We start from the raw sequence: 22567 nt of genomic DNA, 5'->3' as shown, positions 1-22567 counted from the left end.
GTCCTGGAGCCTTTAACTGGAGCGGCCAAGCTGAAGCCCAGCACAAGTGGGAGCAGAAATGCTGAGCAGCCCCTGGGTGACACTCCCCGTGCACTTGCTGCTCTAGGTCAGACAGAGGTAGCCAGCACTGGCCATTGTTTTAACAGAAGAAACAGCAGTGTTTTGGCAGGGTTACAAAGCAAGCCCATTCTTTACATCTGCAAAAGCGAGCCCGTCCATCCCTGCTGAGGGAGCTGACAGAGGAAACACATTTTCCAGCAGTCTTGGGTACAACATTGAATCGGGACGAGTTTTACCACGTGTTCTACACTTCCCCCATTAATTGTTACGACAACATTTGCTGCCATATTCATTCCAATCATTTACAGAACAGAAGCCCAAGAGACAAAACAGGGCCCTGCTCCATGAGACAGAGGGAGCAGGCAGGATGTCACATTGCTTCCTGTGTGACACACAGCCAGGGCTTATCTGCGATGGCTGATGGCACAGATAACCCATCCTGTGCTGGCAGCTCAGGCCCAGCTCCGTGCAGGAGAGGGAGGAGAGTGGCCCAGCCCATGGATCAGTACTGCCCATCCTCCTCCTCCTCCTCCTGCCTAGCACAGACACAGCAGCACTGGCTGTTTCTGGAGCCCTGCTTGTGTGCCCACCGTGCTCCCCCACTGCAGGGGCAGCCAAAACTCTCTGTCACCCCTCCATCACCACTCCATCACCCCTCTGCCACCCCTCTCTGCCACCCCTCCATCACCACTCCATCACCCCTCTGCCACCCCTCTCTGCCACGTGCTCTGCAAGGAGGGGCAGAGCTCAGAGCAGTGTGGGAGCCCCAGGGTCTGTGACCCAGCCCCGAAGCAGCAGAGACAGGCTGGCAGGCACAGCTCAGCAGTTTCAGGATCCGGCCTCCATCCTAATTAAGCCCAATTAGGTTTGCAAAGAATGAGGATGTTTTAGGAAGGACGTACAAAAGAACTGCTGAGGTCTCTGTTGGCCATGGAGGCCTGGAGCACCCTCCTCAAGGCAGAAATTGCCACTGCTGACGTGGGCTGTCAGTTTTCCACAGTGCTGGGGGATGATCCCGCTCCCCGTGCTGCCCACGGCTCCCCTCATACACAACCCCGGGAAGTGCAGCTGGGAGGGCTGGGATTCTCCTCCAGAGCATCAGCAGCACATTAGCCAAGCTTGTGCTGTCTGCAGAGACAGCTGAGCAAAATCAGCTCCAAAATGCCAAAGCTTTAAATGAAGGTAAATATGATTCAGAACAGGGAGGGGTTTGACAAATCAGCATCTTCCCATGCTGAGGGGTATGAAACATGCAGCCGTTCCAGCACCACAATTTACGGGGAAAGCATTTCTCCTGGAAGTAAGAGAACACTTAGTATATACTCCTAGCCTGATTGATTACCCCTATTTATATTGTAAACGAAGACAGCATGTACTAAACCCATAGAGTTAACCAGTTCCAGACCCCAGATCCTGGGTGAGGGGTCAGTTTTCCATCGTCTGCTGCACGGTCTCGTGCATTTATTAGAGAGCACAGAGTTTCCTGCAGCATGGTTTTGTGCATGTGTGTGCTTATTTTTGTGGCATTTCAACAACCATCAGGAGGAATGCTGCTATTTTATGGGATGTCAGGGAATCGGAGAATCCACAAGGTTTTTTAAAGGTTTGTTTAAAACAGCCAAGAAGCCAGCGTGCCACTATAAATATATATATGTGTAAGAACTGCAATCTGTTCTGGGACAATAAAACCACAGGACTGAAGGCAGTATCCCATATCTGAATATATCCATTTATCCTGCAGTAAGATGAACCCCTGTTCTGTGGATCCGACCTGCAGGGAGTTCCGTCAGTCTCCTCTCACAGCCAACCTGCCCAGCTGAACAACTCTCATTTGCTCTCTAAGTTACAGATTCAGTTTCAACATCTGACAGCAGATATAAACAGAGGTCCAGGACACGCTCTCTGGTGTGTCTGCTCAGGAGTCAGTGCTGCTCCTGCACCACTTGTGCAACTCCACCGGGCCAGGAGACCCCAGATCTCCACCATGAGGCACCGAGCCAAACTCACTGGCTTGTTTATCCCTAAGAAAAAACTAATTTTCTAACCAACTTGCTTCTTTTTCTCTCTTTAAACACTGCTAAGGTGAAAGATGTTGAAGTTGCCCGTTGGTTTATATTGCAGTTTGGGAAGGGATAAGTTTTGGCGTGTTGCTGTAACAAATACAAGAGTGAAATTGGAAGAGATGGTGACTTGAGCTAACACAATTAAAATTTATTCTTAACAGCAATCCACAGATATCCCGTGCCAAACACAATCCGGAGTCATCAACTAGCATGGACATGAATTAACCTAATAGCTCCTGAAAAAAAAAAGAAGTCCTATGAAAAAATCCTCCTATTAAAGTAATTAAGTGTTAACAGAATCACAGAGCCATAATTAAACATGGTTTATAATTAAAACAGCATGTGTCCTAGACAGAGAACACAGCAACAAAGAGACTAGAACCATGACAGTCAATGCCAAAACACATGCCAAGTACCAAAAATCAGAAAAACAGGCGAGTTTCTAGCAAAGCTGCAGATGCAGAACCTCTGATCCCCTGACTGAGCCCTCAGCACTGTGACAGATGTGAGTGCACTCAGAACTCCTCACGGCTTTGCCAGGTGCTGCCAAAGTTCAAGCAGAACTCTTGGGAACCAAGAAGACGCTGAGAGCAAGGCCCAGAACACCGAGGCAGCGCAGGGAGCGGCGAGCGAGCGGCAGCCGGGGCTCGAGCCAGCCTCGTCCTACCTGGCAGCGGCTGAAGATGTCACTCAGGGACACCTGCACGTTGAAGTGCTTCAGCACCTGCAGCGCCTGTTCCTTCGCCTTCTCGGAGCAGTTCACGGAGAAACACCTTCCCTCTCCCACCTGGGAGCGCAGCTGCAAACAGAGACGCCAGTGAGGCCGGGCACTGGGCCTTTGCTGATACCCTTGGCTCGGTTGGAATTCCGAATAGTGCCTGGAGTCAGCGTGTGCTTACGGTCTGAATTCTGCTCTGAGCACCACGACTGGTAACCCAACAGCCACTGAGCTCTGACTCCTGCAGCACTGCAGTGTTTCATGTGTATGAAACATGATTTAGGCTGGGGAAAGGGAGGCTCAGCGGGCACCTTCTCACTCTCTTAAAACTCCCTGACAGGAGGGTGCAGCCAGGGGGGGTTGGCCTCTTCTCCCAGTTAACACGTGACAGAACAGGAGGAAATGGCCTCAAGATGCACTCAGGGAGGTTTAGATTGGATTTCAGGGAACATTTCTTCACATAAAGGTGGTCAGGCATTGCAGTGAGTTGTCCAGGGAGGTGTTGGAGTCAGGAAACTGAATTCAATCCCTGCTTTCTGATGAAACCTGGCCAGATCCCACAGAGCATGCCAAAGCACGATGATGGAAACAATGTCCAGTGACCACTTCAGGCCCTCTGATTTACACAAACACTTCACCTGGAGTTCCCTGATGGCCAAGAAATGTGAAGGCATTGATGTGGGCAGTCCCTCAATGTTTGTTCCACACTCTGCAGAGAAGTCTGTATCTGGGAATGAGCACTGGGAAGTCCCAGACATACCTTCATGCTTAGGACTCATAGGAGTGGGATCAGCTACACACCAGTAAAGGAGCCTGGCAGAGCCATCCCGTCCTTGTGGAGGGCATCCAAAGGCAAGGGAACCAAGGGAACCAGACATTTCCCAGGGGTATTGTACCCTGGAAGCAGTTATTTTCCTTTTGCAATTCCTACACGGTACTTTGAAGTTAGAGCTCTGCCAAACAAGAGGATGCTGGATGCCGAATTCCCTATTCCAGCAGCTGTAGGCTCAAGGAGCCTGCAGGGTGGCTGCACCTGCCTCACAGTGTCTTATTGTGGGGGCAGTTTTATTCCATACACAGCTTTCACACAGAAAATCAGAAATCCCTATTCTGCAAATATTCTGACTGGCTGCTTGAGTAGCTGGGAGCTTTTATACTGAGTTTGTGACAAAGAACTCCGGCACCCTGGCTCACGTGAACAGAACTCTGGCTCATCCAGAACAGTTTCACTCTTCCATATGGAATTTTTGGGCAGTAAAAAATTGCAAAGGACCTGCAGCATGGCATCACAGCATCATAGCCACTGACTGGGCAGGTTCAGCACTGCATTTTGAAGCGTGTCTGTGAACAGCTTTGAACAGCTGGTGCTGAGGGCAAGGCTGGGTTTTGCTTTGGCTTCTCTGTTTATCTGAAGAAACACAAAACCTCTCCAGCTTCCACCAGACCCATGCTTGGGGCCTTCCAATCTCTCCCTTCCAAGCCTGAAGAAATGTCCCTGGGGGTTGAAACTCTCTCAGTGTGGAGCCAGCCAGCAAGTAAGAATCTCTGGGATAAAAAGCAGAGGAATTGAGCTGCCTTTCACCTGCCAGTGAGGCCAGACAGAAATACACTGCTCTGGATTGCTTGGCTTGACTTCCACCCCCGCCCCCAATGGAGAGCAGTCACTCTCCCCACTGATGCAGGACTGAGAATAAGTATAAAAAACCATTTCACCCCAAGCCTTGGTGGTTGAGAACAGCGAACTTCTGAAGACCCTTAATGTAGCTTTGAGTGCACAAAACATGAAAAAGCCAAGCCAGCTGGTGCAGTCACATCTGACTTTTCCTCTTGTCTCCCCTGCACACCCCAGACCATGCAATGATCAGTGCCAGAAACACACCAGCAGCTCGGAACACTCACAGTCTGATATGGGAGTCCAGAGGTTAAAATGACTCTTCCTTCCTGTCGGGCAATCTGGAAAAAACAGTAAAAATCCAAATGAGCAGGGGCTGAAGTTACACTGGGTTCAAGCTTTACTTGCAGTCACAGAAGAGAGAAGGTGAACTGGAGATACTGAGTGTTTCTCTCAGTGCCAGTCCACACCTGGCCAGGAGCTCCTGACAGCAACAGCAGCTCAAGGCATGGCTCACCCCTCGTCCCTCCCTGCCAACCCCTGCCTCATCTCCCGTGTGCTGGAACAAGCTGCTGGTGCATCTACACCCCATATGGCCCAGGGAGCCATTCCACCTTGAAATAATCCTACCCCAAACCATTCTTTTATTTTTTTCCCTTAACCCAGACTTTCTATTTTCCCAGTCTGGGTCACAAAGAAGGAAACAGTTCTGCTGCACAGGGGAAAAAGGAAAAAAAAAACCTAAGCAGGTAATGCCAGAAAAAAATGTACCATGAAATGTGTCTGCAAACTTCACACCATTAACAGAAAATGCTCCTCAGGGAAGGAGGGTGTTATTGTCCCAGCAACCCAACACATAGGAATTGTGCACCTTTCTGAGCTGCAGGGAACATCTCCCTTAGAGTTTATCACCTCCTGACTTGCAATCCTGAGCTTTTTCAGAGGTCTGGTCCTGCAAGTGGAAGGGCTGTGCTGAGTTACCAGGGAGCTCATCACCTGACCCCCACACGGGCTCGGGGACACTGCAACGGGGGCAGTGCCAAATCTGGAGCTGCAGGGCTGGAAGTGTGACTGACCTTCCTTCACAGGACTGAGTGACACCCCTCCCTCCCACCCCTCACCCTCCTGCAGGAGGGAAAGAGCCTCACGGCTGCAGCAATAGGAGATTCCAAAGGATTCCCATGTGAACCAGGACTCAGCTCTGATCCTGCTGACAAGAGATCAGTGCTTTGAAGTAGGCATGAGGTTATTTCTCTCCTCTGGCTTGGATTCTGTTGGAAGCCCTCGTGTTTTTCACTGACTCCAGATGTGTGTCATGGAGGTCTCTCATCTGGTTCAGAGTTCAGCAGCTCTCTCTGGATCCCTCCCTACCCTTGGCAGGAAGACACACTTGGGATCAGAGTCCTGCTGCACTTCCCAGACAGATGACACCAGCAAGCACAGCCAGGGAACACCAGAAAAACCAACCAAGACTTTTAAGCTCTGTCATGGGTAGTCATTCTCTTAAGACTCACTGGACCTATGTAAACAAGGGGGAGAAGACTCTGAAGGCCCCATGCAGGCAGCTAAACAACCTGTTTTTTCCTTTGCCCCCCTTCCTGAGCTTTCAGGTATCTGCTCCCCTCCTTTTGTTCTGAAGTCACTCTTTGGCTGACAGTTCTGCACTGAGAAAACGATTGGCAGCAACTTCTAAAGCGTCTTTCTACAGGCAAAATTACTGGATTTCTTTCAAAATCAACCCTCTCTCTCAAGAAAGGAAAAAAACCTCTAAGAACAGGAGCCTTGAAGAGGCAGCAGAGACACCCTGTGCAGTCCTGCTACTGAGCAGCCACCACAGCACCCTCATGGCATGTTAGTGAGGGAAGTCTGGTAAGGCAATAGCCAAAGGTCACCACAGGGATTTGCTGACAAGGGAAAAGGGATCTGAAATTCCTCCTGGCCCATGTCTGCTTCAGGGTAAGTTTGAGGATTTCACAGCTGGAACACTCCATTCTGACTTTCTGCATCCAGGGTTAATTAGTTCAAGCTTGATAAATCCCCTTATCTAAATGGCTCTGCAGAGACAGGCAAAGAACATCAAATAAAAAGGAGAAAAGCAGTAACTCTTCCAGCATGTTTTTCTGCCTCTGGAACAACGACTGGGAGAAGCATGCAGAGCCAGAAAAGCCATGTGACAGCACACATCTGACTGAGACCACAGAGGGTATGTGCTGGAGAAAAGGGCACAATTCCTTCTTCTCCTCCAAAAGCAACAAGGGAAGGCAGCACTGGGAGCATGGGGGGATGTGTGGTCAGGGATGCAAACGAGAGGAAAAGAACACCCAGGGCAGCATTTTGGCGTGGGTGTCAGGGACCTGTGCTCCAGCCCAAGTGCTGCAGAGAGGGCTTTGGCCTCAGTTTCACAATCTATTACAAAGATAATATCAACTTCCTCTGGAAAAGGCTCAGACCTTGTGGATAGAAAGCACTCCCTGATCTGTTGGTATTACTGCTCAGCCCGTAACGTGCCTGCCTGTTCAGCCAACTTCCATCCTGCAGAAATGAATGAACCCACAGGAATTACTGTCAGAGAGACCTGGAAGGGCAGCGACTGAGGAGAGAGGGCAGAGAGAGCCCTTTTGTTTCCAAGCCAGCACCAGCAGCAGGATGATTTGTGACAACCTAAAGCGTCCTGAACCAAGGCCAAAGGAGGTTCCAGAAAACAGCAGCACAAGGCTGTGAATTTGTAAGTTAAACTTTGCCAAGTCTGTGCAAGACACATGCTGGGCAATGCCACATGTCCTTGAAGAGCCAAACTGCAGTCCAGGAAAAGCCGTGTCCCCCTTGCAGTGATCCTGAGCCTGGGCCAGCAAGGCCCCCTTCAGATCAAAAGGGAGTGGACAGAAGGTGTCTGCCCCAGGATATGTGCTGGGAAAGCACCCAGACAAGGATCTGCTGGAGAAGGGGATCACAAAACCCAATCCAAACCCAGAGCCTCTCCCTGTAATCCCATCTTTTAAAACAGACAGTAAACCAAGAGCTTAACAGCTCTGAGCACCCTCAGTCCAGCCCTGCCAGTATTGCAACCCTAAACTCCTCTTCAGCATTCCTGAAAAGTATAAATTGCATGGAGTTATCACAGAGTTTTGTAACATGGCCTTAAGTGTCACACCAAACCATCCATCCAGCTTTGTTTCTCAGTGCAGACCCATTTGTATCAAGGTCTCCAATGAAAGACCTTCTCCTCCTGCTGACCAAACATCAAAAGCCAAGTCTTGATCTTAAAAGCAACACAGTTCTTCATCTGCCCTCTGTGAATTTAGCTCCCCACCAGACTAAAAAGACCAGCAAACCTGGAGAATGTCATCTACATCAAAAATATGGAAAAAGCCAGTCAAAGCTGAGACAAGATCCAAGATTAGATTCCCCCATTAGGTGAAGATCTGCTCACTGCAGGATTAAAATCCCCTTTGTGTCACCTGGCTCCGTATCAGTCTAGGGCAATTTAGATCTGGGTGCACAATGCTCTATCTGGCTCCTGAGATCCATCCAGCCTGGCCCTCCTCTCCAGCTTGCTGGTTCACCTGCAGGTTTGGAAGGTAGGTGTAACCTTGCCAGGAAATCTTCCACGGCATGGGAGCCTCAGGAAGCCAGTTTTACCTGCCTTCTGGTGATTAGCACACTTCAAAAGATACCAGGTTTGCCTTAGCATCAGATTATTCTTAGAGATGAGGATGATTTTGAAGACCAAGAGCAAAGTCCATTATAAAAATAAAGTAAACCAGCCCAGAACTCAACTGAAGGATTCCACTGAGTCTTTTATTAGAAATCTAAGAGACTACCAACATTCTCTTAAAAACTTTTGCTCTGCCCCTGAGGTACAACACTGCAGGATCTACTGCAGTCACTCAGGCTGGTGGGTGATCCTGTAGGGTTGGTATGGGAAGGATCCCACTGCTCTGCCTCATGCTGCAAAATTGCAGAGAAAAGAGGAACATCCTCCTTTCCATCTCCTTCCAATTATCTGGAAAACTCAAAAGATAGGTTTAGGATTCTCTGCAAAGAGAAGTTTGGTTTAGAAGGGATCTTTTAAAGGTCATCTTGTTCCAACTCCCCTGCAGTGAGCAGGGACATCTTCAACTGGGTCAGGCTGCTCAGAGCCTCCATCCAGCCTGCCCTGGAACGTTTCCAGGGATGGGCATGAAAGACCTGGGTAGCAACACAACAGGCACAGGGCACAATTTTAAGTAAAGAATCTTGTATTAATTGGGAATAACATGTTGCTTATGGGAATAAGTGCAAAGGGTGGATCACTGCCAACTCCACCACTAGATCATGTCTGCCAGAGGGGATCCAGTGGATCGTGGTGCCAGAGGCCCTGCTCTCACACCTCTGCAGATCTGGCACGATAAACTCACCATGACATGTCCAAGATAAAACATTTAGTCAATAACAACAGCACAACATGAAGCAGAACACAGGACAAGGGTTTCACATCCATGGGAATGGGGGTTGCCAAACCAATTCCTGCCACATGTGCTAGCCTAAACAAAAAAATGAATAAAATCCATAACTGCCCAAGCACAGCCAGGGAAGTTCTCAGGCTTTTAAGCTTGATCCCAAATAACAGAGGGTGAAGGACCAGACCCATGTGGCCACCAATGCTTGAAGCCACTGTAAGGAAGAGAAGGAATGAGAACAGTAAGGAGCAAATGCCGGGTGCTGCAGGAGTTCCTGGCACAAGGAGATGTGTAATATAACCGATAAATCATTTGAGTGACAAGACTTTAGTGAAGAACAAACACTAAGGCTGTATACTCTTAGGTGTTCCTGGTGGCACCAGTTTGAGACTGTGCTGGGACAACGCCCAAACTGTCTTGTACTCAGTGACCAGGATCCAAACCCTCTGCTGGCCTTTGCAATAACATTCCCAAGTCTTTGGGCGTAGGGTGGTCAACATTCAACTTTGATTCAATCAGGACCAGCCAGATACAAAACAGGGTGGGAGGAGTCTATTTTTATCTTTGATTATCCAAGCCCAGATCAAAGGCTCTGCAATACAGTAACACTCCAAGGGCTTTTGATAGTGAAAGGATGTTTGTCCGGTCACCATAGAGAAAGCAATGTCAAACATCCTGTCTGTGGCACGATAAGGGATCGAGATGAGGAGTGCAGACGGGGCTCTGGGGGGAGGCACTGAGAACCAGTTTGTTTAAATGACTTGTGCAAGTTTGGCAGGGAGGAGATATTAATTATTTCTGCAGAAGTTAGAGCCTGCCCCGGATTCAGGCCAAGCAGACATCTGAAGAGGAAACATCCTGCACACCAGGCTGGGTGATCCGTGCACACTTGATAGCACACACTGTGTGGGCTGGATATCTCTGTCAGCTCCCTCGAAGACAGGGAGGCCCTGCTGGGAGAGCTGGACAAATCAGAGAGCTGGGCAATCACCAACCAGATGAAGCTCAATGAGGAAAAGTGCCAGATTCTGCACCTGGGATAGGGCAACGCTGGATGTACATACAGACACTGGGCCATTAGAGAGAGTCCAAAGGAGGGCAATGAGGATGGTGAAGGGCCTTGAGGGGAAGCTGTATGAGAAATGGTTGAGGACACTTGGTCTGTTCAGCCTGGAGAAAAGGAGACTGAGGGGAGATCTCATTGCAGTTACAACTTCCTTGTGAGGGGAAAAGGAGGGGCGGACATTGATCTCTGCTCTCTGTGACAGGGAGAGGACCTGAGGGAATGCCCTGAAGTTGTGTCAGGGCAGGCTCAGGTTGGAGATCAGGGAAAGGCTCTTCCCTCAGCAGGTGCTGGGCACTGCCCAGACTCCCCAGGGAATGGGCACGGCCCCGAGGCTGCCAGAGCTCCAGGAGCGTTTGGACAGCGCTGCCAGGGATGCACAGCCAAACCATTCTGTGATTCTGCGATCTTTACACTCCACTTGTGCTCTTCTCATGACTTGAACTGCCCCAGCTGCCAGTGACACAATCAGCCACACGTAAGGGTGAGATCACAGCAGCCACTGCTCCCCTCCTCTCTCCTGGAAGTGGAGACCCAAGGCCACACACCACTGCAGGGACCAGATGATTCCAGCTGCCAGAGCTCGGGGTGACCCAAAGAGCTGGGACTCAGCACAGGGATGGGAGGAGGCACCCACAGGGTGCCTTCTGCAGCCTGAGCACCAGTGCAGCTCCCCAGCAAGCAGCATCACGTCCCCATGGAGATGGGAGCTGTGCACTCACCTCAGCAGCTTTCCTGTGGTCATCCTCATTGTCCAGCAGCCGGACATCCACGCCCAGGCAGCGCAGGTAGCGCCCCAGGCCCTGCAGCATGTTGTCACACACCACGCTAAACTCCTGGGGGGAGATCGGGGCAGGGGGACATAAGGGCTCCATTCTGGGTCCTTGGCACTCCTAGAGAAAGGCAAGAGATCCATAAGGAGCAGAAGGCTGATTCCCAGTACATTTGTGTTTTTCCTCCCTGCGTTCACCCACCACAGCACATCCAGCTGCCTTCTTCCCCCTGTGTCACCATTTCCCTGTGCTCTGCAGCACCTCCAGATCCTCCTTTCATCCTGTCCACATTGCCACCACCACCTGGGCAGGGGGCAGAGCATGATGGGGCTAATTCTGAATTCACCATCCTCTCCCTCACCAGCTGGTCACCTGACCCAGGGAGCTGCAGCCTTTGGCTGGAGAAGTGCCAGCCTGGTCTCCAGTGCTCTGCACAGACATTCACCTTCAAGAAGTCACAGAAACATCATCAAGGCTGCTGTTTCCTTACTGAATTAGTCTGCAATTAATAAACATGTGCCAAAGCTAGGATTCAGGAAAGGGATCTGACAGACAGAGGTAGAAACAGGTAGACAAAGCAACCACATCAGCTCTGTTATCTTTGGAAGGTTAAAAATAGGCAGTGCCTGAATTCTGTTTGTTTTATTTCCAATGTCTGCTGCTGGGGGAGTTCCTGCACTCGGAGGACTTTGGCGCTGGGAGGCTCCCAGAAGTACAATAGCTAAATTCATGGAGAAGGGAAGTTATTAAGGAACTTCCAATGTCCAGCTTTTGACTCCAGGAGCTTGGATCAGCTGGGATGACTGACGGACAGGGCCAGCAGCTATGCAGGGAGCCAGCATTGCAGACCAGCTCTGCAGGAGCTGGCCCCAAGCTGGGAATGCTGTGGCACACCAGGCAGCTCCACCTGGGCTCTCCACGGGAACCAGCTCAGGTCCAGGAGCTCCACTGGTGCGATGCTGCAGCTCCCAGCAGCTGGTCCCTGCACCCAGAGCTCTGCAGCGCTGGGCAGACTGGGCTGGCACCAGCTCCTGCAGGATCCTGAGGGATGCAGCTGTGACACCAGAGTGCTGTGACCACGGATGGAGCTGCCCCCTGAAGCTGAGGCAGTTGGAGACACCACCCCTGGCTGCTGCTGCTGTTCAGACAGATGTGCAGGAGCTGCAGCTGGCTCCCAGCCAGTGTTTATCCAGTGGCCAGTACTGTCATATGGAGCTTTTTTTCTCACGTTTCATGCCAGCAGAGAGCAAAAAAAGCTTATAGAGGAGAATAGAGTCATTAGCCCCACTTCAGAGAGTGGACCAGGAAACACTGGGAAGGAGAGCTTGGGGAAGAGTCCTGCAGGATGCAGAGCCAGGAGAAGTCTGCTTTTTTGGGTGTCCCAGTCCAGGTTTTACCAAGTGCCTCTTGGCTGATGAATCTGACTGTACAGAACACAAAGATGACCCGTGGGTTTCCAAGGTGATTGAAGCCTGAAGCGCTCGCTTTCCCCACCTCTGCAGCAGCCACCCAGCTCTGCTGTAACACACAACGTGCCCACGAACACAGTGCTCAGGGAGCAGTGCCCTGTTCTCCTGCCTGCTGAGGGCCAAGGGATGCTGCACATTGACACACGAGGTGGACACAGCCAGTGCATCTCAGCCCAGCCACGCAAGGGCCACTGACTTCAGGAGCTCAGCATGCACCTGGGGCCCCTCAGGACGCACAGTTACACACACTGAGGCTTCTCAGGCAGTAACAAAACGGGATTTCTGCCAAGGTTTCCAAAGGTGCACAAACCACAGAATGGTTCCATTTTAAACGCAAAACCTTATTACTGAGAGGGACCAGTCACATTCCAAGATACTTAAGCAGAGTTTCACAGCTCTGGTGGAGTTTTAAGGCTCTGCCACAACACAAACTCCGGGGAGAGGCCTCTCATGGAATGCGGTGGTGGGCAGGGAGGCAGAGACAAGCCTTCAGCAGAAAGGCATTTTTGATGGATCATTTGCTTTTAACTTTGCAGACTTCTACTCCAGACACAATAAAGGAGGTATTCCCAGTGTGAAAGCAAGGTGTGGAAGCTCAGTAAAAAGCAAAAGTCAGGAAGTCAGAGTTTTGAAACCCTGGCCACAGAATCTAAACCCACAGCACTGAGGAAACGTGGAAGGAGCATTTCCACCAGCAAGGCTCACTGGGCTCAGCACACCCATCTGCACCCACATGGTACAAAGACAAGTGAACCTCAAGGTGCAGGGAAAGCTGAACCCAGGCAGGCCAAGGAGAGAGCATAGCGTCCTGGGAGGGAGGGGTGAGGAGGATGTTTGCTGCAAGAGCCCTGAGAAACCGTGCACAGCGAATGGTGTGACAGAGCTGCAGCGTGTGACTCGCAGGGGTCTTGAGCAACAAACAGCTCTTCGAAGATGTTTACAAACCTGTCCAGAAGGTGATGGTGCTTCTTGTTTATTCAGCTGCTTCTTTGCCCTGGGTTTTTTGCTCTGTTTTTCCACCAGACTTTCCGTCAGGTCTGAACCCAGACCGAAGCTCTCGGGGTCCTTGCAGAGCCTCTCATAGATCTCCAGCAAGCAGTAGGCATCTGAGGCTGCAGGGAGGAGAATGTGGGCCCCAGCTCAGATGAGCCTCATTCAAAAGTAAACCAGAGGCTTTCCTGAGGCAAGAAGAGCCCCCACCTTTGTAAAAGCCATTGTGAACAACTGTGAAGCTGCAGCTCCCTCAGGTCATACCCTCAGCTCCAGTGACTGACTCACTGAGCACCCCAGATGAACCCATGGTCACAGGGGGTCAAGGCAGGAGCTCCTAAAGTGACAGGCTCTGCCATCTCCACTCTAACCCAACAACCCAGTGCAAACTGCAGGGTGGCTCTTCCAACCACCACCAGGTAGCTCCAGCCAGCCCCTGTTCCTCACCATTGTCCCGAGCCTGCCCACAGCTCCTTATCACACCTTTTGATGGGAAGGGAGCTTCCCCAGGAGATGCAGTATCTCAGCAGGCACTGCCCGAGCTGTTTGCAATCACCTGCCCACACTCAGGGCCGTGTGCTGCTGCTCCCTGCAACGGGAACGGGAGAACTCTCCCAGCCAGTCTGACAAGTCCCAGTGATTAACTTTTGTGGGAACTGTGTCAGCTTCAAGGATAGTTGAATTTAACAAAGGGCTGGTTTGCATCAGCAGGCTGTCCTTTGATGCGCCAGGAAAAGATTTAGACCCAGACTTCTGACTCTGGGGTAATCAGCAATAAACTCTATGGGTCCCTCCACAGCCCTGAGCCTGTGCTGCAGTTTCTGACACCACATCTGCCCATTTCAAACCCGGCTCTAACAAGCACTTCACTGTGACAAATGAACACAGCATTTGTTTCCCAGGAAGGCTGTGAAATGAGGCAGAAGGAAGTGGACTTTCCTCCTTTCAGTTACTGAGAGGAGGATCACTGAGGTGATGTTTCATCAGACAAAATCTGCAAAGCACAGGAATTCCTTCCTAAGGGAAATAATGAATCACTGGACAGTTTAAACTTCAACCATTAAAGTCGTGTCCGCAAAAGGACAAACAAAACATGTGCTGACTCTTCTGAACAGGAACTAATCTGCCAAGCCATTTTCTTCCTCTGCTACTTAACGACCTTCCTGGGGACAGAGCAGCCAAACACAGCCTGCCCTGGGCACCTGCAGCCCCAGCCAGGGCCCAGACCTGCATAGAGGATCTGCTCCTCCCGCAGCGGCCGCTTCTCCCAGTTGGACAGCTGCTCTGTTTTGTCCAGAGGCTTTCCCAGCACGTGTTGCACCAGGAGGCTGAGTCCCTTCTCTGGCTGCTTGACCCCTCTCTCTTCGTGGCTGTGCTCTGGGGACAGTCCATCGACCTTCCGGCCATCCTTCTTCCACTGCAGCTGATGGAAACAAAAAGATAGAAACCACCTGGTTATAAAGCAGCTCCTAAACCTCCTCCTGTTGCAGCTGGTGGGGCCAGGCACAGCCCTATCACATCCATCTCGTGCCTGGCACATTGAACCCCAGACCTCAGACAAGGGCTGGGATGGCAGGAGATAAACACGGCGTCGGGTTATTTGTTTAACAAACACTTGCTGGAGAGAAATCTGTTTCCTAGCCAAGGAAGGGCAAAAAGGGCATTCTTGTCCAGCACTGCACCAGAGCAGCAGGGCTGGGATGAGGCTCCTTAGGGGTCTGCAGGGTGCTCACCACGCTGGAGGCTGCTGGGCATCCACTCAGTAAAGGACCAGCAGTGGCAGTTCAGCACCTTTCTCCTCCTAGTCCTGGTGGGAAAAGGCATTCCTGTGACACCCTGGGCAGCAGCCCTTCCTGCAGCTGCCATTTCTCAGGTTAACCGAGGCAATGGCTGCTGGCAGCTATGTCAGCCCCTGCAGCATTTCCCAGGTTAAGCTATCAATCCCAAAGATCTCCTTCACCCCAGCCCACAGCCTCAAACACGCTCTGTACATTTCACCCATTAAAATGGTTGTGCTTAACATTTCTGCAGACTGCTGAAAGCTCCTGTGTGCAAGCCCAGGGACAGCTGTGCTTCAGCTGACCAGACATTCCTGTGCTGAACCCACCAGCAGCCCTCCTAGGAACACCAGAGCTCTGTACAAATCGTTAACTCCATCATACCTGCTTCAATAATGCATGTCTTGGAGTAGCAGAATTTCTACAAGAACTTACTCTTCCTAAGTATAACTTGTGCTCAGGAACCTTGTCCTGGCTGAATGGAGCTGGGTCTCCAAGAGCTTTTCACAGCTTTTATGAAGGCTATGAAAAAGCTGTCAGTATCATAAGCTTTAACGGTTTAGTTGATGAAAACAAAATACTTCTGTCTTCCTTGACAGAATCCCAACACCTCAAACCCTCTGCAGGAAATGGTCTGTTTACTCATGCAGCCGTCTCCCTGCCAATCCAGGATGCACACAGGCAGTGCTGTGGATTCAGGACAGTTATCCCCCAGCACATGCAGGAGACACCATTTCCCACATCTCATGTGTTTATCCTTACTTGTTTGTCCACTGCAAGAAGATCCACCACACCTTGCATTTGCTTCTCCGTGTCTTTCAGAGCAGAACACGTGGCTGCCAGGCTGCTGAGGTCTCCAGACATCCCATAACCTGGAGACAAAAAAAAAGAAGCCCAAATCACACAGGTGGAAAACTCAAATCACTGTTAATGCACTGCAGCTTCTTCTAGTTCAGAGTCAAAATGCTGACAAAATATCTATAAACACTGGTGGGAAGATTGTTCAAACAGAGAACAAGACTGGCTCCTGTCTCTTCTGTTCCCAAGAAACACTCCTGCAGATCAAGGGAGAAGAAAGGTGGATGAAAAATGCTGAGTTTAAGATCAACTTACTTAAAATCTGGGGAAGATATTTATGAATTTGCCCCTGAAATCCAGGTTTAGCAGCTCCTGATAAAAGCCTCCAAAAACCACGCATGGTCATTCAGAGATCTCTGATGTCCAGCACAGCAGCTCTGGGACAGGGACAGCACACCCAGAGAGCTCTGCCCACCAGAATTACCTGAGCCACTGAAGGTTGGGTGTCAGCTGGGGCTTAGTATGGAGCTGGGACAACCCCAAGTCTGAGAGGGCAAGTTAAATCAGGAATCTTGGATCTGACCTGAAATGGGGAGATAAAATGGCATGGACCTGTGTTGGGGGGGGTCAGGCTGGAGAGCAGGGAAAGGTTCTTCCCCCAGAGGGTGCTGGGCACTGCCCAGGCTCCCCAGGGAATGGGCACGGCCCCGAGGCTGCCAGAGCTCCAGGAGCATTTGGACAGCGCTGCCAGGGGTGCCCAGGGTGGGGCTGTTGGGGGGTCTGTGCAGGGCCAGGGGTTAGACTGGATGGTCCCTGTGGTTCCCTTCCAGCTCAGGATTTTCTGTGGTTCCTGATCCTGTATTTCTATCATTCCCAGTTACACTGGTCACTGCTTCCCGGCCTGGCAGTGCCTGAACACCTAGGGCTACAAAAGCTGGTTCCATGGCAAGTGGATTTAGGGAATGACAACACCAAGAGGATCTAGGAATGACAAAGATGACAAAATAGGCTCTGTGCAGCCCCGAGGTGGGGAGGAGAGAGGGGTGTTACCCAGTTTAGTGATGGCTGCGTCTGAATAGAGCATCTGGATGAAACGGGGAAGCTTCTCCTTCTCCCCCTCTGCCTCAGCTTGCTTGAGGAGCCGTGGCAGGTCCAGCAGGAACACCTCATCCTTCAGTGCAAGCTGCAGGAGGGCGACACGAGGCTTCCCCACCATGCCAAAGGACGGCTTCCACTCCATGTCCACGCCAACGACCTGCCCAGGCTGCAACACAGACACGTTTTGCACCCAGAGCCTGGCTGTGCCTCAGAGGAGCCTGGAGAGCCTGTCCAGGACATGAGCATTTCCTGCCCAACACCTGCAGCTCTTTGTGCCAACTGCCACAGACACAGGAACTCTCACAGCACCTGTGTCGCTCACGGGAGCCTTCCCTGGCACGATTCCTAACACCTTCCCCAAACCCGACCAGCCTAAAGGAGCAGCTGTTCTTGGCTTGGGGAGGGAGACACGGCATGCCAGTGGCCACATCCAGCCCTGTGTACCAGCCTGACATGGAGCTCCAGCTCCCTGACCCTGCCAGGCCAACCCCTGTAACGCTCACCTGCAGCACCTTCTCCCAGCACTGCAGCGTCTCCTCCCATGTCTGCAGAAAGTGAATCTTTTCCCGCGCAATAGGAAGCTGGTAATAGTCCTTCTTCTTACTGTCCTCATAAATTATATCTGCTTTTGTGACCTCTTCTGCCCTGCACAGAATCAGATGCAACAATTTTAAGCCATGCAATGGGAGGAAATCCTGGACTGGAGCAAGAGGGGTAAGTTTTACTCCCCTTATTTCACCCTGACCCTCTCTTTCCCCATGACACCCAGGTCCTTCCCAGAGAAAAGAAACTAATCAAAAAGATCCAGCTCCCTTGGACAGATCACACATTTCTGGATAGTCTCTTTCCCACAGAGACTTGAAATAGTTCATTATTTGGGAAACTATTTACCAACCTTATGTTTGGGAGGCTGTGTGCCCAATTTTGCAGCAGAGCAGCTCTCCCTGCACAAACACTCCTTCCCGTGGGTTTGTGTGCACGGGGAAGTCAATATTTGTATAAAATATTTAATGAAGGTGTGCAGCCTCAGGTCTCCAGGAATATTCTCACCTGCAAAGCTCAGGAGCCCCGTGTGGTGTGACCAGAGACAGATGATGTCATTTATATGCTGGTGCCACCTTGTTGTGTGCAGTGTGAACTCCCTCTGGGAACTTGTGGCTTTGTTACTCAACAGCCAGGGCAGCCAGACTGTTTTATGGGGTTCCACGGCTCTGCTGACTTTAGAGCAGCTACCACAGCAGGTATCATGACTGCATGAGTAAACTGCAGGACAAAGGGGTGTATTCATCTGTCCCAGCTCCTCACGCAGGGCAGAGCACACCCTCACCTGCCTTCCCTCCACAGCACAGGATTCCCACAGCACAGAGATGCAGTGATGGGTTTTATCTCTGGATGCACAGTCTGTGGCTCAGCCATGCTCCTGTAACCACTCCTTTGTGTTTTGAGGGCTTATCCCTCATGGAAAAACCTCCTGGCTCCTAACTGGCGGCTGCTGTGGCTTCAGGAGGGAGGAGGAAGAGGAGGGCAGCTCCAGCAGTGCTTTGGAGTGAGGCAGGAGCATGTCCAAGACAGGCAAGAGTTTCCTGTGCTCCAAAAAAGCCAAGGGCTCTCTGGAGAAGTGTTTTGAGGGTGATTACATCTGTGTTGTATTTCCTGAGGTGACACAGCGCTTGAACAAGCGCAGATCTGCAGGAGGAGAAAGAGCAGATCCACAAAACCAGGATCCCTGAACATGAAGTGTTCAAGGCCATCTGTGAGACCTTCCCAAAATCATCAGCATTAAAAAAATAACAACTAGGGAAACTTTGAAAGACCTGTAAACTTTGAAAGCATCAGTAAAATGGATGAATATTTGCACTGTGGATCTGGCAGAGGAAGCGTAAGAACCCCCTGCAGCATGAAGCAATCTCACAGAGCTTCTGTGTATTCAGGATGAGTTTGAAATGCCCCTTTCACAGACACTTCCAGGCTTATGACAAACAAATGCAGCGTGTGCAGGGCCACAGCAGGATCCAAGCACATGGAGGAGGCCTTTGCAAACATCTGTCCCCAAGGACGCATCATGGCAGACAGTTTAAGCAAGTATACCATCTTTGTATGACAAGCAATCTGCATGGAAAGGCACCAAAGAGGGGATTTACCTGTCCTGGATGTGCAGCTTTTGGAGCTCCTCAGCCACGGCCCGAGGCAGCATCTCGGGGGGCACCCGGCAGCGCCGTGCCCACCGTGCTGCCCCGCGCGCGCCGCAGTGCCGGAGCAGCGACTGCACCAGGTGCCCTTGCAGCCAGCGGTTCTCCCCGACTGTGCTCTGCAGGGGCAGGGGGGGAAGGCAGACTGTCAGTGCACCCTCATTGTAAAAACCTTATTCCTTGTATCTAGTCTGAATCGCCCCTATTTTAGTTCAAAACCATCAGCTCTTGCTCTGTTGCAACAGGTCCTGCTAAAAACTCTGTCCTCATCTTTTTTATTGGCCCCCTTTAAGTGCTGACAGGTCTCCTTGGAGCCTTCTCTGGGCTGAGCACGCCCAGCTCTCCCCGCCTGTCTCCAGAGCAGAGCGCTCCAGACCCTGGAGCATCTTCTTGGGATGGCTTTCTTAGGACAGACATTCCCTGTCTCTCCAGGGCAGACAGTGGCATGGGGTCTCCTCCATCCTTGGACTCATTTGCACGGATTGTTGGGATCGCCAGACATCCATAGGTGACAGGAAGGGCACCTCAGCAAAGCTCTCCTGAGTGGTGCTCAGAGGCAGGAAAAGGCTGACACCCCCCTCCAGCCCCTGCCCCCAGTGCTGTGAGATGGGGGCTCCAGGACCCCCCCAGCACCAGGCACAGCTGCGGGTGGAGCCCGGGCTGTGGGTGCCACCCTGCACTGGAATTCAGCTGTATGAAATGTGCTGTGCCAGTCCCACAGCCAGCTGGGGTGAACCAGGACTGCCTGAAGGAGTTCTTCCCTTTGTGTCTGTTCAAGGCGCCTGTGGAGGTGAGAGCTGGATCACTGCTTTGGGACAAACACACTCTCAGGTGTCATTGTGTCACTCCCCGTGTTGGCACCTGCAAACAGGGAGGGCACTTTAGGACATTCCCTGCTCCCAGCTGTTCCCTGGAGGAAGGGAACTCGTGCCTTGGCCCACTGCAGAGCCTGGGGGCACCGGCACAAACTCACACTGCCTGTGGTTTAAACCCAAACCCCAGCTGTGGCTGGAGCATGGCACAGTGCCCACCCTGGCACTTGCAAGGGGCAGTGACAGTCCCCACAGTGACAGCTGGATGCACCAGAGCTCTTCTGCCTCATCCACCTCTGAGAGGTGCAGGTGCGAGAGGAAATACAAGCACAGTGACACCAAGGGTCACACCAACTCCATGGGGTGGGAGTTCCCCTCCTCCTCCCCAGCCAGCTCCCATGTGCTGCAAACACCCTGGAGCCCCCACAGCCACGTAGCAACTCCTCCTCTCTGACCGACCCCTGGATCTGCCCTTGAAGTTAATATTGTCAAGAAAACTGCTAACACAAGCTGAAACCCTACACGGTGGCCCAGGACCTGCAGCTCTAGGACTGGCACCACAAACGAGAATTTCAGAGGAGTGAAATGCTCAGGTCTGCACTGAAGTCCATCCCCACCCTGCCCAGAGCTCTGTGCTGCCCACCAGCACTGCTCAGGGGCCTGAGCCTGCTCCAGGGATGGCAGCACTTTGCTCCCTCTCCCCAGCATGTAGGAACAGCTCCCAGCTGGGTGGGAGGCTGTGGCCATGGGGCCTCATTCCTCACATTCCTTCAGTAACTAAAAGGTGAGAATTTGTCTTCAAAGCAGGCCCAGAGATCAGGAAACGAATCTGTTGATGGCCTCAAGGTAAAAAGGAAGCCAAACAGAAAGCCAAGGAGAAAAAACAGAATGACCCCTGCCCAGAGGTGCAGGAGGGGGCAGAGGCTCAGAACAGCTCAGAGGGATCTGGCACCCCAGGTAGCAGCAGCCTGCTCACAAAAACTGCTGCCTCAGCTCTCTGTCTGCACCCCTGGGACTCTGCCAAATGCCAAACCACAGCTCTTCTCATGGATGTGTGGAGGAACAGTTTTACTGCTGTTCCCAAGGGGCTGGGGGTGCAGCAGGAGCCAGGTCAGCAGGGCAGGGGTCCAGCAGCTCCCCAGGGCTCAGGTACAGGAGGGAAGCGAGGCAAGGGGCAGGGCAGGAAAAGGACAGAACACGGCCTCCTGTTCTTGCTTCTTGCCCTCTACATCTGCCCTGGCCATGCCAGTCGTGACCTTTGTGCCTCTCTCCCCTCTCTGCCTTCTGTGACTGAGCTCAGCCAAGCACTGAACACGTGAAGTGGGGCTGAGTTAAACTCTCCTGCACATCTGCCAAGCCACTTCTCAGAGTCCTTCCCAAAAAGAACATATTTTCTTACAACATTGCAGAGCAATTCCCTCTTCTTGCTCCCCCTGTGTCCATCCTATTGTCTTCCTGCCTTTTTTCTAGAACACAAACTCTTTGGGGTTGGAGCTCTCTTCAGTTCACCCCGAATCAATTCTTAATAAATCTCATTGTGGCAGCTTTATTTCTGGAAATAATGAGGTGCAGATTTTTTTAATATTATTCTAATGATAACAGATTTCTTCTTTCAACCACAAAAAACAACTCTGTAAAGAAGGTTAATCTCTCCAGAGATATCCCATCCTGCATTCTGAAACAGAAAATAGCTTTGTTTGTCTTTTTACTGAAAAAAAGAAAAAACCCAACATTGCTCTAAAGGGGAAAGGCTTCCACCGCAACAGCTCTGCAAGAGGCAAGAATGTGGAAACTTTGGCCCCAGAAGATGTGGGCACAGATGCAGAGAGCAATGTTTCACCAGGGATGACATTTCATGTGCTTTGCTGTCAGTAAATGAACACTTCTCAGGAGGAACCTGGCACGGTTGTTCTGATCAGCATCAGCGGCACCTCCGAGCAGGAAAGGATCCTATAGACCATGAGGCTTGTTTACATCCCTCTTGGAATTCTAGACATATCATACATTCTTTAATCCATAGGAGCACACAGAAACCCCTGACACCAACAATAACCCATGATTAAAGCTTTCCACAGCGACGGCTGCAGATTCCCTACCCGTAAATCCTGTTCTCACCGCCAAGGCTTCACAGAGCTCACACCAACCACGCAGGGCAAGCTCAGCAATGTCCTGACCGTAACCCACCAACAATTTCCCCATTGGTACCAATAATTTTGAAACCAAATATCCAATATCTCCTTTGGAAGTCACCCTATCCAACCCCAGATCAGTTTTATCTGTATGTGTCAAGCTGCATTTCAGTCCCATCCAATTCTGCCCTTTGCCTCAACATCTTTTCCCAAAGAGGGATGTTATTCACACCACTGACACTGGCTATTTGCAGAGTCAGATTTTAATTTAACTTTTGAATGTCTTGGCCAATTTCCCCTGTTTTCAAGTGCTTCCAGAATCAACAAAAACCCCTCCTGCTAGTGTAGAGAAAATGTCACGGAGAATATTTTAAAGTCAGCAATTTTAAAAGGGGAAAAAGAAACCCAGAATTGAAAAGGACAAATGCCTGTCAGCAGTGGGGGGCACTGACAGCACTGCTGAATTCCCTGTGGTGTGGCAGGCACAGACACCTGAGCTTAAACATTCCCTGAACATCCCATGAACATCCCACTGTGGTACTGTCACTGCTACTTCATTGTATTTGTGCTTGAGGT

The 22567-nt window shown here is 51.2% G+C and overlaps 1 protein-coding gene across 6 annotated transcripts in view; it reads right to left on the bottom strand.

The window, feature by feature from the left end:
• EXD3 (exonuclease 3'-5' domain containing 3) overlaps positions 1 to 22567 on the bottom strand; it is a 213287-nt gene that overhangs the window by 98678 nt on the left and 92042 nt on the right. For 4 of the 6 annotated variants that reach the window (XM_039561847.1, XM_039561844.1, XM_039561846.1 and 1 more), the window contains 9 exons: positions 19003 to 19169; positions 17365 to 17506; positions 16814 to 17027; positions 15728 to 15837; positions 14415 to 14610; positions 13143 to 13309; positions 10678 to 10848; positions 4741 to 4794; positions 2791 to 2922 (listed from right to left, as the gene is read on the bottom strand). In XM_039561847.1, coding sequence (XP_039417781.1) covers positions 2791 to 2922; positions 4741 to 4794; positions 10678 to 10848; positions 13143 to 13309; positions 14415 to 14610; positions 15728 to 15837; positions 16814 to 17027; positions 17365 to 17506; positions 19003 to 19169 — 1353 coding nt within the window. Of the gene's footprint in view, positions 1 to 2246; positions 2360 to 2790; positions 2923 to 4740; positions 4795 to 10677; positions 10849 to 13142; positions 13310 to 14414; positions 14611 to 15727; positions 15838 to 16813; positions 17028 to 17364; positions 17507 to 19002; positions 19170 to 22567 lie in introns of those variants that run through there. The other 2 variants (XM_039561849.1, XM_039561848.1) reach the window with 2 other exon arrangements.

Source organism: Corvus cornix, chromosome 17 (assembly GCF_000738735.6).
Source record: "Corvus cornix cornix isolate S_Up_H32 chromosome 17, ASM73873v5, whole genome shotgun sequence".
Taxonomy (NCBI): domain Eukaryota; kingdom Metazoa; phylum Chordata; class Aves; order Passeriformes; family Corvidae; genus Corvus; species Corvus cornix.
Note: the sequence above shows the minus strand (reverse complement) of the source record. Positions and strands in the feature narration are given on the sequence as shown.